The sequence below is a fragment of the Falco peregrinus genome, chromosome 6 (assembly GCF_023634155.1).
Source record: "Falco peregrinus isolate bFalPer1 chromosome 6, bFalPer1.pri, whole genome shotgun sequence".
Lineage (NCBI taxonomy): Eukaryota > Metazoa > Chordata > Aves > Falconiformes > Falconidae > Falco > Falco peregrinus.
Genome location: NC_073726.1, coordinates 77,281,664 through 77,300,587, shown reverse-complemented (window position 1 = coordinate 77,300,587; position 18,924 = coordinate 77,281,664). Strand labels below are relative to the sequence as shown.

At 35.8% G+C, this 18,924-nt stretch overlaps 1 protein-coding gene across 1 annotated transcript in view; it reads left to right on the top strand.

Annotated features, from left to right (window-relative positions):
• Positions 1-18,242, top strand: part of ARFGAP3 (ADP ribosylation factor GTPase activating protein 3) — a 35,924-nt gene extending 17,682 nt beyond the window's left edge. Inside the window, exons 8-16 of the mRNA XM_055807803.1 lie at positions 41-87; positions 2,291-2,433; positions 6,089-6,214; positions 6,781-6,903; positions 10,002-10,139; positions 11,315-11,438; positions 12,426-12,516; positions 16,319-16,440; positions 17,123-18,242. Of these exons, the coding sequence (XP_055663778.1) occupies positions 41-87; positions 2,291-2,433; positions 6,089-6,214; positions 6,781-6,903; positions 10,002-10,139; positions 11,315-11,438; positions 12,426-12,516; positions 16,319-16,440; positions 17,123-17,140 (932 nt within the window). The 3' untranslated portion in view covers positions 17,141-18,242. The remainder of the gene's footprint in view (positions 1-40; positions 88-2,290; positions 2,434-6,088; positions 6,215-6,780; positions 6,904-10,001; positions 10,140-11,314; positions 11,439-12,425; positions 12,517-16,318; positions 16,441-17,122) is intronic.
• The last annotated feature ends 682 nt before the right edge of the window (positions 18,243-18,924 follow it).

Here is an 18,924-nt window from a genome sequence, read left to right as displayed (position 1 = left end):
TAAAATTGCATGTGAAGTAACGTACATTTAATCCTTGCAGAGAACACGACCTTCATAAAAAAGAAGCCAAATCAAGCCAAGAAGGGGGTAAGCGTATATAAATAATGCGTATTTTTAACTGTATTGTAGATCTCTGGAAATACGTAGATTGCAATATGGAAAGGTATCATGTAAGTTCACACTAAACAGTACTTGTACAGGTAACAATTTATGAAACTAAAATGGAAATGAAAACCATTTCTATATCAAAATGGCCAATGGTCTGTTTGAAAATGGGCTGTTGTTAAGATGAATTTGTCTAACAGGTTATTGTTATTATGTAGTAGAGTGCTTTAGATTTTTGGGTTGTTTTCTGACCTTGGATAAATTCTAAGTCTGTTTGCATGAATATAGTTCACTGAACTGGCTAGACTCCCACGTGTATATCTGAGTGTCATTTTCTCTGTACTGGCTGGACCTGAACAGTAGGTGATACTTTTTCAGAAATGAGTAAAATAAAAATGTCAAAGCATGTATTGATACCAAGGTCTGTATCCCACTTCTCTTCGGTTCTTTTCACAACCATTGTCCCTGCAACTGCGCTGATGCCCTATAACCTTTCTTCTCACTTGCTGATACTGGGTTGCAGGGCTTCTTCAGGCTTTCGCCTAAGTTAGTTGGCACTGAGATCTTTTTGTAGCAAATCCTGAAAACAGAGGGGGCTCCAACAGAACTTTTGAGTGGCTAAATAGGCATGTGTGGAACAATCTGTTAATGCAAGGTGAGTCTGAGACATTCAGATCTGTATTTCTGGAGTAGTCCTCATACCACACAGCAGTATGGTATTTGGTTATATAAGATAACTTGCAGCTGCATTCAATTCAAGGTAGTTTCAGGGTAGTTTACAGGTTTGTTTCTGTATGGGGTCTTAGCACTTTCTTAGGCATCTGGTCTCTGGAAAGAAGGCATGAGGAGAGTCGAGTATCAGAATGGTATTTCCAGGAACCTGAAAACTAAGACAGTTAAAATTAACTGAAGCTAGCTAGGAAAAGCCAGGTTTTGAATGTGTGGCTTTTGAGACCCAAGAAAATAATATTAGGCTATTAGGGTGACAATATGTTACAGGGAGTCACTTCTTTTGAGTTTGGACCATTGTTTGGCAAAAGATTGCACGTTTATTTGGAGCAGGTTGACTTAGATTGAGACCCATTATTTCTTGCTCCCACTAGAGGGCCCTAAATATGCAAGCGGAGTTTCTTCCTGTGTGTGTTACATGCAGGTATGTTCCCTTACAGTAAGAACATATCTGTGTTCACAGGTGCATGTACAGTTTGTGAACTGCAGTGTCAGAGCCTAAAACTGTATGTACGTAGACTTTAAAGCATTAAAAGTTTAAGATAAATGTATTGTGAATATTAACGATGCTGCAGTGTTGCAGGTGAGGAATTGAACACGGCAGCCTAAGAACAGCAGTTTGAGTGCTGTGCTACTGCCTGTATCAGTATCATTGTATCTATTCATAATCGTAGTATCAGCATCATTGTATCTACTCATATTTGTAGTATTCAGTGGTTTTAAAATCTTGGATAATCAGAATAAAAGAATCTGTATTCCTGTATTGAAGTACTATGAACTAGAAATAGAATTATTTTAAAAGAACAAGGGTAAAACTGGAACCTCTCAGCTGACCTGTTTATCTAAAAAAGTTTACAGTGCTTTGTGACATAAAAAGGCTAATCATGCATACATGTATATACAAAAGTTGTACATTGCTGTCCTACCATAAATCAGTAAATACCTCTGTACATGTTTATTAAAAATATGAATAAATCAATACTTAATCTTAAGATAACACACTAGCACTGGCCAGTGAGAAATAATTAAAGAATATTTGCCACTTCTAAATAGAAATTATGAAATAAGTGAATAAGCACCAAATGGTTCCATAGCAACAAAGTGTATTATTTTATTCCTATGCAACAGAATCATTATTAAGAAACTAAAGTTGTGCTATATATTATAATATTTATTTGAACATGCCAACCTCTGAACAATTAAAACTGTCATAGTTTTGTTATCCCATGATACTTGACTGCAGAGCTAACTAATTTTGTAAGACCTAGTAGGAGCATGTAGAGGGTCAAAACATGAAAAAATATTTTCTCTGCTGCAAACTTTCATTGTTGTTTGCGTACACTCCTTAACAGTATAGTGTTTGCTGTTGCTTTCAAAATTGACTGCGAAGTCAGTTGAAGTGATTGTTGCAGTTTTAATGTTGGGGCTTTTGTTTTTTGTTTTTCAATAAATCAAGCTTGGTGCCAAAAAAGGTTTGGGGGCACAAAAAGTGAGCAGCGAAAGCTTTAATGAGATTGAAAAACAAGCGCAAGCTGTAGATAAAATGAAGGAACAAGAGGATCTTCATAGCAGTAAGAAAACTGAGAAGCAAGAGCCACTGTAAGTATGAATTAAATATATAATGGTAAACCATGAAGCCTAATGTCATGATAGTGAAGTGGTTGTCAACATTTTAAATACTACCAGAGATTAGCTCATGCAAATAAAACTTCAGTTCTTGCTTTAAAAAAAAACACAAATGTGGCTGAGGTCGGCCAAACAGTCATTTCTCCTTTGCCTGTGTTTTTGCCATTCAGTATGTGTTTCTACAGTTGATGATTTATTGTAGAAGTAGCACAATGCTATCTTTAAAAATAACCGTATTTGACACAGAAAATGCGGAAACAATCTACTGATACATACAAACAAATGTAAAATACTTTGAATTTAAGTATTACCACAGAAGACACTTGCCTCTTGAACTTTCTTTGCCCCATGCTAGTTACCTAGTTTATTCTGTTTTGTAGTGAACTGAAGACTGTTTAAAACATGCAAATACTCAGCTTCATTTGGACTTACTGGTGAAGAGTTTCTATGCTGAAGGCAGTGGGTAGTTTTAAGTATGGCTAGAATTGCCTGTTTGTTTCAGCTGTTTTATACTGGAATGGCCTTAATTTTCACCAAAACCCTTTGAGTATTTTTGTCTGAGGCTTTGAATCTGTTAGTCCCAGTCCCATCTTAATTAATAAATATTCAGCCCTAAAGCTCAGAGGTTGCTGTTCCTGGTTCCTTCCACTACATTTCTCTGCTACATGTATTTGGTTTTAACATTTTGTTAGTTGTCATTACAATTAAACTATTAAATGGTTAGTGTACACTTTTTACTGTTGTAAAGCTTAATAGCCTCTCATGTGCTAAGATTCATCATTTTTATAACCTATTGAGAAATTACTGAATTACTACATAATTACATAATCACTTGGAGCTTATGGTACCAAGCTAGTTGACCTGTAATCTCCTCCCTGCTCCTTTTGCTCACTTTTATGTAGCCTCTGCAGAAATGGATGTTTTGTGTGGATCAAAAATATCAATCACAAGGGGGTCATTTATTTTACCACAAAGTCATGCTTCTCAGTGATTGCAAAAAACTATCAGTACAGTGACTTAGAGGAACAGAGTAGTAAATAACAAGAAAAATGATCAGTCATTATTATTTTCCTTTAATGATGCTGTCTTTAATTATATAGTTCAGTTTGGTAGAAAGTCCCAAGCAATGATTCTGGTTTTGTGTCAGAAATGTATAAAACTCTGTAGATCCAAGGCACCTTTAGTATAAGGTTGCTGCAACCTTTCTGCAGTGGCCAGAACCTCCTAAAAATGTCTGCAAACATGAGGGGTGCACATAAACTTGAGTTTATAGGTCCAATCCCAGTAGAGGCATTATAACTGTATTTCCCTTGAGATTAACTTTTTGGATTTGTTAACTGTAGATGGCAGTATATACCAACGTTAAAGAAGCGTGAATATTTTTAAAATTGTATTTGCTTCCAACTGACTTTTATGGCAGTTTTAATTTTAAAATCTTGAGTAATGAGCTGTGGTAAATTCATTTAGTGTGGCTTTGTTATGTGGCAGGAACAGAAGCGATGCTTTTGTAGTCTAGTCCTAAGACTTAATATGTGATTTTATAATTGGTACAGATTTTCTTTATTTTCTGCTGTGCACTGACAAGAGAACAGATAACTGGAGTTACTTTAAAAATGATCAGTATACCTATTCGTTTTAATCAACAGCAGATAAGATTTTGATGTTCATAACATATTTCATAAGAAGGGCTCTAGTCTTTCTACTTAAAGTGCTGAGTAGATTTTATGAGTAGCAGTTTCAAATTGAATTTTAGAGAACATTTACAGTTGTCTGTGTAACAGTTGGTCCTAAACTGTAAGAATTGATTTAAAGCATCCCTGAACATAGTCTGTGTTTTGAAAGTACATTTTTCTGATTTTACTGGTTTCAAAAGTCATTCCACAGATGCATCCTGGTTTTTATCAGATTTTTATTGCTATAAGCATCTGAACATAAGAGGTACTGATGGTTTTTTTAGTTCTGGCTATGAGTCCTCTGAAAGCCCCAATCAAAGAATACCTAATCATCACAAGATTGAGATGGCTCTGTTCTTTTTTGAAATGCCTTGTCGGTGGGGGAGTGATGTCTCATTCCTTATAGCAGGCTGGTACCTACATCCCTTGTCTGTGAAGGAAGAAAACCAGATGCTATACCCCTTTTGTTCTAACAGATTTGGCTGCACAGCTCCTGTCTTGCAGGAGATGCACTAACTAGCAGGGTATGAACTTTGGCAGGAATGTCTTGTACTCTTGGTTAAAGTTAAGTCAGTATGCTTATTGGACCAGAAAAAAATCAAGCCGGGAAGAGCCTGTTTCAGTAATCAAATAGTTAGGAGACACACTGGAAGAAAATACTCCTTTGTCAAACACTTGTTTGCTTTTCATTCCTGCTTCTGCACAAAGTTAGAAGGGTTTTCAGACTTGGTACTTCTTTTCTACTTGCAGCATGATGTCTACCAGCAGCATTCTACATCTCATTCATCTTTCTTCTGATAGTGTTCGTTTGTACTCTATGCCAGTCAAAACTTACGAATTAAAAAATAGCTGCATTACCTATCAGAATTACTATTTGTGTCCCTTTTAACCTGATGTTAAATTTAAGCAGCGTTTCTACAGTTCTGTGATCAAGATTACAAACCTCTTTCTGCTACACTGGAATTACTGGGAAATAGTTAAGATTATTTTGAGATATAGGAAGGTTCATGGCATCTCAGAAATACAGCTGACTACCTGAACTGTGAGGGTGTTTCAGATGACAAAATGGGTTGTCAGCTGTGCAGAAAATGCTAAGTTTTGGATGCTTCAAAGTTTCCATACTACAGAACATATTCCATTTTGGGAGTACAAAGACTCTCCCCTCTTCTGAGACACCTTTTTGGGCACAGGGAAGGGCAGCATCCATAAAGAAGTGTGGTCTACCTCTAGCACTTGTCTCAAGAGTGTACGTAAATGTCGTATTGAGTATGGATTCAATGTTTGCCTGAGAGAGCCCCTTCAAGGACTTTCAGTGAGACAGTTTCATGAAGTCAAAAATAGATGGTTTATTGGGGCAACAGATAAACCAGATTCGGGGTTGATGTTGATAAATACACTTATTGTGTTAGCGCTAAATATTTCAAAGCTAGCTAATAATCAATGAAGAATTCACCCAGTTATCAGTGGTAGCAAGTGTTAAAACCGTTTAGGAGCATGAAGGGGACAAAGCAGGGCCAAGATGCTCTTTAGGGGGAAACATTACTAGTATTACATCATGAATGCCGCAGTACTGTAGTATGTTAAAGTCGGATAATTTTGACAGTTATTTGGTATCACATAGAATGAGGACTGTGGAAAAAAAGACTTTTTCATGTTGACTTAAAGGTGATGCAAAACTGTGTCCTGAACTTTAGCAGTTGCATGTTGGACATTTGTTTTGAAAAAGACTACCTCCTCATACACAGACTGGGGTGCCATTCAGACAGTCTTCTCTACTGGCTTTCTCCCATCCTTATAGTTGGAATTTAATCCAATTAATAATAAATATTTTCAGTAAGCACAGAACATAAAAAATACAGTGCTACGGTATATATTGTTAATTTTCTACCAGTAGTATTGGATTGGGTATTCAGTGTAGCATTTTATAGTTATGTTAAACGTGTATTTTGTTCTAGCATATCATCTTTACGGTTGGCCTACAAAGATCTTGATATTAAAACAAGAGAAGAAAAGTTAAATCTGTCTGATAAGAAGAAACATGAATTGGAGAGACTGGGCATAGGATTTGGCAGCAAAAGAAGGTATGTGAGATTCTATTTAAAGCACACTGGGGCTGTATGAAACCATCCTTCATTTTGCTTAGGAAATGAAAAAATATACTAAAATGTGTTATGGAAACTTCATATCATCAAAGAACCAAGTATTTGTTGGGGGAAGGGGCAGGATTGCTTCTGATAGATTTAAGTTCTAACCTGCCAGACAGGTGTTAACTTAAACCATAGGAAGCCTGTAGGGTGTTTGACTTTTCTAGCTGACTGTGGGGAAGGTAATCAGCATGTTTTCAGAGAACACTACCAGCCTAAGTATAGTCTGTCTTTTGTAAACCAAAACCCCAAAAAAGTCACATGGCTGTGTTTTCCAGCTGTTGGAATGATCTCTGTTCGGAAGTCCTGTCACTACCTCAGAGAACTACAGTTGAGTTTTCCAGGGTGCTGCTTTTTTTCTTCTTTGTTCCTTTCTTCTTCTATGTTTGTATAGCTTGGGCTTTATCAGCAAGCTTCAGAAATGAGATTTGAGCTTTCATTTCTGTTTTTAGGATATGATCTTGGTCATATCCTTTACATACTTTTTTTCTTCCTGTTTCTAGTGGTATTTCTCACTCGGTCACCTCAGATATGCAAACAATAGAGCAGGAAACACCTGCAATTGCAAAACCGAAGAAAAAGTACACCGATGATGTAGAAGACTCCTATTTCTCTTCTAGTTCAAGGTAATGTATAAGGTTTTTATTTTGAGTGGAGGTAGAAGTAGATGCAAGTTAAATATTCAAAAAATACTCAATATATTTGGAACTTAAGATCAAAACAGGGGGCAATTGGACATACCTACATACCTAGCATGTTTTCATCGGACATCGGAATTGGAAAAGTTGTGAAATAGTTGACCTTACCTTGATGACAGGTGTATTTATACAGAAGAGGAATTACTTTTTCTGAGGAGAAGGCAGTCTGAATTATGTGTTTACAGATTTTATCTTGTTCAGGGTGTGTGCCATATAAGCTTTTATTTGCTGTATACCAAATCCAGTGAATTTTTTTGCAGAATGACTTGTGTTTGTTGCGTTTTGTTTTTTTTTTTCTTGTGGTACTGTCTTCAACTTTCATTTTAGAATTAAACAAGTATTAAAGTCCGCTACTAGATACACTACAGTTGCATCAGTCTTTTAACACATGGACGCATGTCAAAATGCAAAAACTTAAATCTTTTTTGAGGTATGGTGTGTCGGATGTATGGTGTATTGGACATACTGTGTAGATGTCTGCAGTCTTATTTGATAGACTTCTATGTATTTGAACATAAAATGTAAGCAAAAAATAATTGATGAATTCTTCATCAGAGTATGAATACAATGCAAATTATAAAACACTGCTGTTGCAAAGGAGCAGAAAAATAATTAGTCCTACAGGCACTAATTGCAGTGAAGCAGCTGTTTCTGGACTGGTGGATAGAAACAGGTGTTGCTTTTATAAAATGCCTTTATTGAATTGCTACCACAGAAACATGAAAAATTGTACCTAATTACTCATAGACAGGCAAATAAAAACACAAAGGCTTTTGTGTCATTCCTTTATAGTGTAATCAGTAGTGGCAGAAAAATAAAAGTACCACATAAATGGCAGCAGTCTTGTGAAAGAAAACCTGTCATTTCAGTGCCTCCCTATTTGTTCCTTGCAAAGAACTGTTACTGCTCTCAAATTATTCATAAGCTTACTAGCAGGCAAAGGATAAATTATAGAAGAGGCTTTTTAATGTGTTTTGGTTCAGTAACTAGAAGATAAATTGTAACCTAGCGGTTCCTGGTTCTTGTTCTAGTTATAGCGACAGTAGAATCTAATTGGAGTTGGTATACAATTTCATTCTCTTTAAAGAAAGTATAAAATCAGGTTGTTGGGCTTAGTAAGGTTTGTAAGTTGGTTATCATCCTTTATTCCAAGCTGTGACTTTGAAATAGAGGTAATTTAGTATCATCTTAGTGTATGCCCAAAAGCAAAATAATCATGCTGGGTATTAGAGTGCTGGTAGGTAGTCTGTAAGTTAAGAAAGCTAAATGTCTCAAGGTTTGGAGATATAATTGAAGCCTCTCAAAATCCTTGGATTTTGATTTTTCTTTTTGCTACAAATAATAAAATCTTTATCAATATAACAGTGTAAAATTTTATTTTCTATTAAATGCAGCTTCTCTTTCTCCCTTCTCCCTGCACTGAATACTGAAGAAGTTTTTGCAAGGTTATGAAAATCTGAGAAGGAAGGAGAAAATCAGTTATTTTATTCAAAACAGCTTTTGTAGCACCTGCCACATCCCGTGGTTTTGATGGGCATTGTGAGCTTGGATATATATGCATACATCTATATACATATATATGTATGTATAAACACCTTGTTTGTTGTTATAGATCCATAATGAACTTAAGATTTCTGTGGCTTCTTTTTGTCTGTCAGGAGAGAAGGGGAGAGACTCCTGCTTTTTGTAGAAATTCATTCCAGATCTGTCCCTGCTATTTTCCATGTGCAGCGATGGGAGATTTTGCTGCTGAAGGTGTCACATTTCTCATAAACTGCAAAAACAAGTATCCTGCCTATTTATAACACAGACGTGGAGAACATTTTTTTTTAGAGTGCTTTTCACAAAGCACAGACGCAGACATTAATATGCCATGCTTGTTCTACCAAATTATTCCATTCTGATAGCCTCATGTCATTTTAATCATATTATTCCATATCCTGGTCATATCCAAACTTTAAGAAATAATTGCCCTTTGTGGTTAAATAAACTTCATCTTTGGCATTTTGATAGTTTTATTTTTTCCAGATGTTTTCCATGTATGTTTAGATATGTGTAGATAAAGCGGAGAAGGAAACAACAAACCACCAGAACTGACAAACATGCTTCATTTTTTTCCTTTTCTTTCTGTTTGTGTTTTCCCTGTAGTTTTGATACGCAAGGTAAGATTGTCTTATTAAGACTCACTTTTAAGAAATAGGTTCGTTAGCATTGTTTTAATAAAGCTTGTTACAAAACTCAGAGGTACTTAATATTTGTATTAAAAAAAATACACAGAGCCAGAGACAAGGGTTTTCCTTACTGTTCTGAGCTATGTTTGTTGGTGCCTCAGAAAACGGGAGCAGATTCTCTGCTAGCACGGGTTACAGATTAACTCACATGGAACTGTAAGGTTAGCCACTCTCAGCCCCTTAGTTACTAAACTTTGCCCCATGTGGAACCATAGCACAGCTGAATGCCATGGGTAGTTAGGTGCTGTTGGATCTCTGGAGCGTTCAAAGTGCCTGGGAAGTTGTGGTGGCTTTTTTCATAGCTGATGTCTTAGCATGGAGTATCAAGAGCACAAGGCTTTTATGAGCAGACTGCCTTGTAGAGTCATCGTGGTTCCTTGCTTGCAGGGTCCATCCTGAAGTTTTGTTAGGGTTGCTCTTAAACCAGCCAGGTATCTTGACAACGTTCTTTCCAGTGTTTTGCCTGACACTAAAGGAGATGTAATACTTTGAAGTAACGAGAACTTTGCTGGTTTTGATAGGACTGTATCTTTCAGACAGTCTACTGCATATTCATGAGCATATCCAGCCTAAAGAAAGGCTGAACTTTTCAGTCACTTAAATACATGTGTAAAAAATGAAAATTCAATTGGATTCAACTGTGCAAAGATTCTAACCAACATTATGCAATCCAGATTATTCACTGACAACTATCATTGTGCTGAAAACTTACTTGCTAGTGAACACCTACTATAACAATATTTATCTAACAGTGTAAAGTTTCTACTTTTTCAATACTTTTTTCTCTTATTTTAGGTACTATGATTCTTCAGATTTGAGGAGCAGCACTTTCTCTAAATGGGATGACAATTCAGACTCCTTTTGGAAGAAAGAAAACAATAGTAGAGATGTTGATGTAATGTTAACTTCAAAAAGTACAGGATTTTCAGACAGGTATACCAAGACCTAACTGGTTTTTGTACAGAAAGTCCAAGCTAGTTAATACCATTTGAGTCCTGGTCATAGTAGTGGGATTTTTTTCAGTTTAGAAGGAGAATTTGGCTGTAACTTTCATCAGCAGTCAAGGGACTTCCTGGATGAATGTCTTCTGTAAGCTGAATTTCCTGTTTACATTTTAAGCACTCATTTGTTTTGTTCAGTGCTGTGCAGTATATGTACTGGAGGTAATTTCACAAGCATTTCAGCAGGAAAAGTAGTAGACAAAAGATGTGGAAAGAAACTCAAATATTTGCACTCTTCTGAGAGCGTACGTACTTTACTTGCTTTGTTTATCGCATAATGAACTAAGGAGAACCTGGTTATCAAATGAAACTGTAGGGTACTCAGCTTTTAGGATGGAGGTACTGAAGTTACTTCTGAACGATGGGTCTAAGTGTTGTGATGATAAAAAAATGAATTTGTTTCTTCTTTGACAAGTGTGTTTTTATCTTTGAAATCAAGTGGAAAATGTAAGGATGTGGGGGTTTGTGTGTTCGGTTGGTGTTTTCTGCTTCTGTTCTCTACTTAAAACTGTGTTTTTCATTTACCTGTAAAATGCAGGTTGTGCATTTAACTACAGTATTTTTTTTAAACACAAACCATGTTGTTTCCTAAAGAGTGGACCAGTGATGCATACTATATAAAATAGAGGGCCGTGTCCACAACGCTATTACTTCCTTATTTGAGTACATTTACTTGAGGTGCAAGACAGTGACAGTTCAAAGGATGTTACACCTTTTTGTGCTATTACATTTAAATCTGAATTTCACTAACATTGTGGTTTGGCTTTTTTGAGGTTTTGTAGAAATATTCTGTCCTTGTTCACATAATTTAGCTTGCTTTTTAAATTAACTTTGAAAATAAAGATTCAAGATTAAAGGATTCGAAATACTGTAAGTTCACCATCTTTTAAAACTGTCACTGAAATTTTATTCACTGCTGTGTCAACTTAGTAATCTGAATTTCTTTATCCTGGGTTGATACTGGTCTGATTTTTATCTTTTAAAAAAATCACTATTATACTTTTAGGCTTCACAAAGCAAAGACGATAGTGCTTCTTATTTGATTTATTGCATTTGGTTGTGATGTAAATAAGTTACACTCACTAATGCAAGTTATTTTTCTTTCAGGCCTGCATCTCGTCGTAAACCTGAATATGAACCATCTTTAAACACAGATGAGGCACAAAAAAAATTTGGCAACGTAAAAGCAATTTCATCAGACATGTATTTTGGAAGGCAAGATCATGCTGATGTAAGTAAAAAGCAATGATAAATATTTTTGAATGTTACAATATTCTTTGACTATAAACATGGTGTTCTTGTGTAAAGAGAAGACAATAAATAATTAAATCGGTAGAATTAGTAAGCTTATAGAATTATGTCCCAATTGTTTGATAGAAATGTACAAGTATCTGATAACTCTGATAGTATTTCATTTTAAGGAGTTGGAGCTGCAAGTAGGACCTTACCTCCAACATCATTCTTCTCCGACAGAAGTGATAGGCTGTGATTCAGCAGTCTTTATTTTTAAAAAATCAACCTGATGCTGGGTGAAGGCTTACTTAATTTGTTCTAAATACCCAAACTGATGCCAACAAACTGTTCTTAAAACATCTGTCCCCTCTGTATTTATTACATGGAAACATTGTTGCTATTGTAAGGCTAACTAAGCAGATAAATTGTTCAGCAAATGACAATTGAATCAGCCTAGAAATAAAAACCAGATTAATAGTATGTTGCAGTTAGGACATGAGGGATTATTTTAAAAAAATCTGGTTTTAATGGAGAATTAACAATGTAAAGAGTAATGTAAAAAAATACAATCAGTGTATTATCATTCCCAGGGATTTCAGAAAGTTACATTAAAAGCATCATGTGATTAGAAGGGTTAACATGATGCTAACTGCAGTGCTTTTTCCTTGTCCTTCCCAGCCACTCCATTTCACATTGTTTAGTGGTTGTTTCTAATGGTTGCTTAGTTTTTCAGCAGTTTTAGGGTAGCTGGCAGTGAGTAAGCCTGTTGGTGTTGGAATGGTAAATGTCACTCTTTGATCAACTGAAGTAAGTTGAGATGATGCAAACTCACACTGCCTAAGACATGTGTAAACTACTAAATGGGAACAACTTTCAGAATGGTCGACTTCAGCTGGATTTGTATGTTCTAAAACTGTATATAATTATCTGACATGACCTCGAAAGATGATAGCGTACTGTACAATACTTCTCAATTATTTTCTAGTATGAAGCAAGGGCTCGACTAGAAAGACTTTCTGGAAGCTCATCTATAAGTTCAGCTGACTTGTTTGAAGATCAGAAAAAGCAACCATCAGGTACGTATTGAACGGAGTGAGAAACTGTGTCATGCAATGTATTCATGCTCCCGTACTCTGCTTCTAGTTACAGCATCAGCTAGCTGCCACCGTATTCTGCGTGAAGTGTGCAAAGTGCAGTACCTGTTGGTATCACTAATAGGTTAAACAAATCTAACAGGTGTAGTCATTGTTTTTAAAAAATATTAATTTCTTAAATACCGAGTTCTGAGTTTTCAGTTCAGGAAGTTCAGTATTTTATACTGGGTTTTTAATGTGATTTATTGCAAATAATAGACTATATTGTAAATAATTTTTTCAAAGGAAACCTGTAATATCTTATTATAAAAACAAATAAGGTAACACCTAATACTGACTATCAGGTAGGGGTTTTGATAAGTTACTGTAAGTAACTTACTTATATATGTGAAAACAACTGTCATAACATCAAATCTAAGAATAATCTTTAATAAAATGTGAGTGGCCTTGAAATTCCCATGTAATCTGTTGAATGGCATATCATTCAACAAGATAGCTGCTTCTGACACTGGTCTTGCCAAATTACTAAGGAAGTTTTTTGATTGGTTTGTCAGTTTAAAAGATCTGTTGGAGTACCTTACATTGGAGAGGATAGTTCATCCCGTTAGAAAAGAAGAAGTATTAGATTGGATTGACTGAAAAGTAGCCCCTTAGGCTGTTGAAAATCTCTCCATGTTTTCTTTCCAACACCCTTTTTGGATAGTACAATAAAGTGAAATAGAAAAGATAGGAAATACTGGAACATTTTTTATTGAATTGATCAGTTGGGTTTCATTTTTTAACTCGTGAGGAAGTGGAAAAAAAAGCATTACTGAACTTGAAATCTGTGAGTAATTATATAAGTCGGCTGGAAAAGCAAACAGTATGCAGCATCTGATTTTACTTTGGGAAAGTTGGAGGGAAAAAAGAACATGCGACTGTTGAGTTTTGATCCCCTGAAAGCAAGTTTTGAATACACTGGCTAGTAGAGAAATAGCTCCTGCTACCAGTTACTTAAGCTGGATTTTAGTAATTTGAAATGTAAAGCAAAAAAAAAAAAAAAATTAAGGAGGGGAGGAGACATAAAGCAGGAATTGCAGCAATTTACTTCAGCCATTTGAAATAGTATTTGCAACTTGTCATACTTATGCTTAAAAAAGATGTGGGGAACATCAGAAAGAAACATCACTTCTTTGCTTAATTTGTAAACTATGTTTTCAATAGTACATGGGATTGTGATAACAAATATTTTGTTATCTACCTATTATTGACTTTCTTTGTCCTTTTTCTTTAATTTTTTAGCACATAAATGATTTTGTATGGAATTAATTTTTCCTTTAATTTGTATAATATGTGTGGGGCTTTTACACAGTAATGAATAAGGGAATGAACTAGGAAAGTATAAGTTAAAGATGGGGCAAATTGTGTGATGTGTGTGTGTATATATATATATGAATTTGCCTTCCTATTTACACATACGTATATATGTGATAAAATTCTCAACTGTATTCTGAATAAGGGTACTTATAGGCAATTATATCATGTTTTCTATGTGTACGTGAATTGTGCACGCATGATCATTCATCACTGACCACCTGAAAAGGTTCTTGGGGCTCGTGAGGGAATGCAGAGATTCTGAATAATGGGATAAAAAATACCTGCCTGCGACTCAAGGTGACTCTCTGTGACTGGCATGTAACCCAACAGTAAATTTAAAGTTATATTACGAAGACTAAACTTCTGCTAAATTTTGTGGGTTGATAACTGCTGGAGAATAATAGTGAGGGAAAAATACACCAGGAATTATTAGTTTGTATGTTATAAATTCACCCTATATTTGGTCTACAGAATCTTTCTTTCCTTTGTGTCTTTCTGTTACACAACCCACCCCAAAGACTATCTTTTGACAGTGGCCCTTCTTGAAGAAGTTCTACTGCACGGATAGCTTGTCTGGTGTTGAATTAATGCCAAGGTTATCATTAGTTCCATGAAATAAAGGTAATCGGGAGACTGAAGACTGGCAATAAAAATGCTGCTGTAATTCTGGGGTTCTTGCCAGAACAAAATGTCCTTTGAATCTAAAGTTGTTTTTATGAGCACTGCTGAGATTTTAGGGTAGAACAGGTTTGGGGTGCTTGCTTTTTTGTAAATAGCTCCTACAGCATTCTGTACAAAAGGAGGGCTGCAGGAAGACACTTTCACTTTGCATCATTTCAGACCTTGTGAGAGGTGGCGTATCAGATGGCTGACTTGTAGATGCTGATTTTGCAGGAAATCACAGGAAATCAGTTGCTTTCCTGTGTCATTTACAAGAAGTTTTTCAGATGACCATACGTAACCAGAAAAACATGAGAAAATTCATGTGGCTGAGAAGTGATTAGAGCTTTTCTCAGGTTATTTATATCTGCAAAATTTATTTCCAAGACTCTGACTTTAATAACAAAAATGCTGACGCATTTGATAGGTGGAACAGATCGTAAGGAAGTCAAAATTACAGTTCAGAAATAGGGCTGTCTCAGCGACAGTGAATTGTTGAAAATAATATATAAATAAGTGTGCATTGTAGAAACAGCTGCTATCCGGCTTTAAAGAATGGAGTGGGAAGCTCTCTGAATGTGGCTATGCATCTGCCACTATGAACCAGCCACCTAGCCTAGGAAAACCAAATTATCTACAGTAATGTCTTTCTCAGCCTGCTGACAAGGCAGGTGCCTTCAGTTTCCCATGACAAGAGAGCTGCAGGTTCCCTCTGTCTTCCTCCTCCACCCCTGTTGAAAAAGAGGAGAAGGAAGGGCTGCCTGTGTGTAGCCATGTCCTGTACGGAGCTGCGGTCAGAAGTGTTACAGTTGTGCAGGTTGTGGAGTCTGTAGCTGGACGAGCTTGTCCGAGGGTCAGTAACAGCTCACAAGTCACCAGTTGTGCCCCGGCTGGTTAGAGCTATCCATTGGCTACGAGTCTAAATTCAGGCTACAGATTGCCGGCTCAGTTTTGGAAACGATCTGTTTGGGGATGTTTCCCCTCAGCAGCTCCATTTATTCCTGAGATCATAGTTCTGTGAATCTGTTACTGCCCTTTGTGCCTCTTACAGCATCAGGTATTTAATATTAAGGTGTGCCAGTAACCCCTTTCACAAAGAGCGGGTGTTTGTTAACATGTTAGTACTTATCACACAGTTAGTTTTGAAACATCTTTAATTTCTGTTATCTTTAGGCTTATACTTTCCGTAACAGCAGTAGAGCTAACACTGGCTGAACTTCAGTGGCCTTAAGGAAGGCGGGATTGTCAGCTTTGTTTCAGACTCAAAACTTACTTACCTTTACTGTCATTTCTATAGAATTTTCCAAGCCTCAAGATTTAGTAATGCAACATATGTCTATATATACAGCATGTAAAACACACCTATGCATGCACACAAGTTGGGTTCATCACTTCAGCTGTCACTGAAGTACATTCATCTTCAAATTGCAAAGTAGTAACAGCTGTTCAGCATACAAGGCAAATAACATTGCAGCAGATTGAAAATGCAGAATAAATAATATATTATTCTAATTATTAATGTATTAGAATATATTTTTAATTGCTCAGCTGGGAATACAAAGTGTAGAAGATGATATTCTGGGTGGAATTACAAGCAATTAAAAGGAAGATGCATTTAAGAAATTTGAGATTTATGCCTAGTGTTTTTTACAGTGTCGATCAGACATTGGAATTTAGTAGTCCTAGTAGTATATTGTATTTCAGGGGGGAAAAAAGGCTGCTTTTAATATAAAATTATGTTTCCTCCTTGTGTGTGTTCTCCTTTTAGGAAGCTACAATATTACAAATGTCTTGCCTTCAGCTCCTGATATAGCTCAGTTTAAACAAGGAGTCAGATCGGTGGCCGGAAAACTTTCTGTACTTGCTAATGGGGTCATGACATCTATACAGGTTAGTAAAAATATTACAATATATTAACCATCAGTTAAAGCCTTTGTAGGGATTTAGTATCGTGGGTCCTGCCATTGAATCATCTTCAGGGAGAAAAGAATGAATTGGGGTTTGAGCTTTGTAGACCTCTTACGGTAGATAGACAGTAGATCTTTTAACAGATAAATCTGTAGCTGATAGCTCACCTTCCTTAGAATATCTTTTTTGCCTTTTCCCTTACATAGTTTATTTCTTTTCTTACAATTGAAACAAAAATTCCATTATGGAAGTGATTTGCTGTCACTATTTTGAAAGTAATAATAGTTCGTAACTCAGAATAGAATAGTTTATTTGAAAGGGACCATCGTCTAGCTCAACTCTTGTATTGACTCTTTAATTGACTTGACAGTAATAGCTTTGATCCGTGTTTGTGCACAAAATTAAGACAGTGTAAAGCGTGCTTGTGCTCCAGTTAGTTTGCATTTCCTATATGAGGTCAGTGGGAGCTCTCAGGTGTTTTAAAATCAGACTAATTATCCTGGATTATTAGTTGTGAACTCCAGTTCTTGGAAGTGCTGGTCAGTTTTCTTTAAGAATTTAACTACTGTTCATTTTACAAATGTAAGTAAAAACGAATTTCTTTCAACAGGAAACGTACTCATGTCTGTCTTTTGTCTTTTTTTTTTTTTTGTTACTTTTGTAGGATCGATATGGTTCATAACATCATTTGTATCAACATACTTAAGTACACTAAAGGATTTCTTTTCAGATACACAAGTAATCACAATGCTGATTTGGATGAAGGTTGCCTTAAGACTGCTGATGTTTTGTTTCAGCATATTTGTTTCCTTGTGCAGCTTTCTGGCTCAGCCATTTCTTACTGCTATTTCATCTTTACAGAGCAGAAATCTTGTAGCGACTTGTTACATTGCATATGCTTCCCCCATCCCTTACAGTCTTTTATTTCTTAGTGACCTTAATGTTAGATGTTGGATCCTTTATTTTATCACTGATTTGGCTGTGAGGCAGGAAGGAGAAAGAAGGGTGAATGTGTGTGTTGGAAATGGGGCTTCCTAACAGAAACCAGTGCAGTTGCATCCTTGCCTGCCAGACATAACCTGTCTTCAGACTGTCTTACGAGGTGTGGAGAAGAAAATGTAAATTAAGCATATGCTGAGGTGGTACTTAGTAGACTGTAGCAAAATATAGAATGAAGTTAAACCTGTGCTTGTCAGGAAGTAGAAGCTCTTGCAGTCATAAATTGATGTGCATTAAAATGATGGGGAATTAGTGTTTTAAAACAATATTCCTGCTAGAAAATTTTATGCTTAGATGTGAGGTATGGAAAAGACAAGATGTGGTATACTGAATAGTGGATTTCATCTTGTCATGGGAACAATCTATTTATTCCTAGTTTTGAAAGCTACAAAAAAATTGCAATATGGAATCCTTAAGTGCTTTTTACAAATATGTATTGTGTACAAATTAAAAAAAAATCAAAATATATAAAGGGCCTAATAGAGTAGTTAATTAAATACTTGTTTAAAAATGTTTAGAACAATCTTAGGTTTGTGATAAATTATGAAATATTGAATGGGGAAATAGTGGGGCTGTGTTTTAGACAGTCTAGAATTTATTGCTGATGACATCCTGTGTAAAAATGATGATGACCTTAAAGAAAAAAAAAACACCTCACAACCAAGAATGAGCTCAAGTTAATTCCATTCTGTAACTTTATTTCTTAATTCCACTTTGTAAACTTCTGATATCTAATAAAAACAATTGATATAAACTAATTTTTTAATTAAATTTCTATGTGCAGACACCAGTCTCCAGCTTTCTAAATACTACCATCTGTATTCTGTCTATACAATGGTCTGGTAAAATTAGCCTTTAATTTAAATTAGTGAAACTAGCTTTCTCATTAAATTGCTGTAGTGATTTAGAAATCAAAACATGAAGGCTAGGGTAGAGAATAAGCTATTCTACTGTTGTTGTTGTTGTGTTGAAATACAGTTAACAGTATAGCTGTATTTGGGTTTTAATTTCTAGCTGCCACTTATATCTAACTCAGTTCTGGCAACTTGCTCTTGCAGATGTTGCATTTAGATTTATTAATCCAACAGTGATCTTTCTTTTTTAAGAGTAGTACAAGATACGCATTTGTTCTGCTTAACTGCAGAGCATTACAATAAAAGACTCACTTTGTTTTCTCCTTTCTCGCCCTATAGAGATGATTTTGCTAATATAACAAGAAAATGTACTGGTCGGGGCTTGCTTTGGTTTTCTTTAATTACAGGTAATGGTTCTCAGTTTTCAAACTACTTTACAGCTAAGTGTACACACATTAGTAAATTTATTACAAGTAATAAGTGGTCTGATTTTTCAGAGTTGTGAGATACCAACAGCATCCATGGACTTGCAGAAGAGCTGCTCCTCCAATAACTAGGCTACATATTTAGGCATTTGTGTATGGATGCAGTTGTTTAAACTAAGGCAACGATG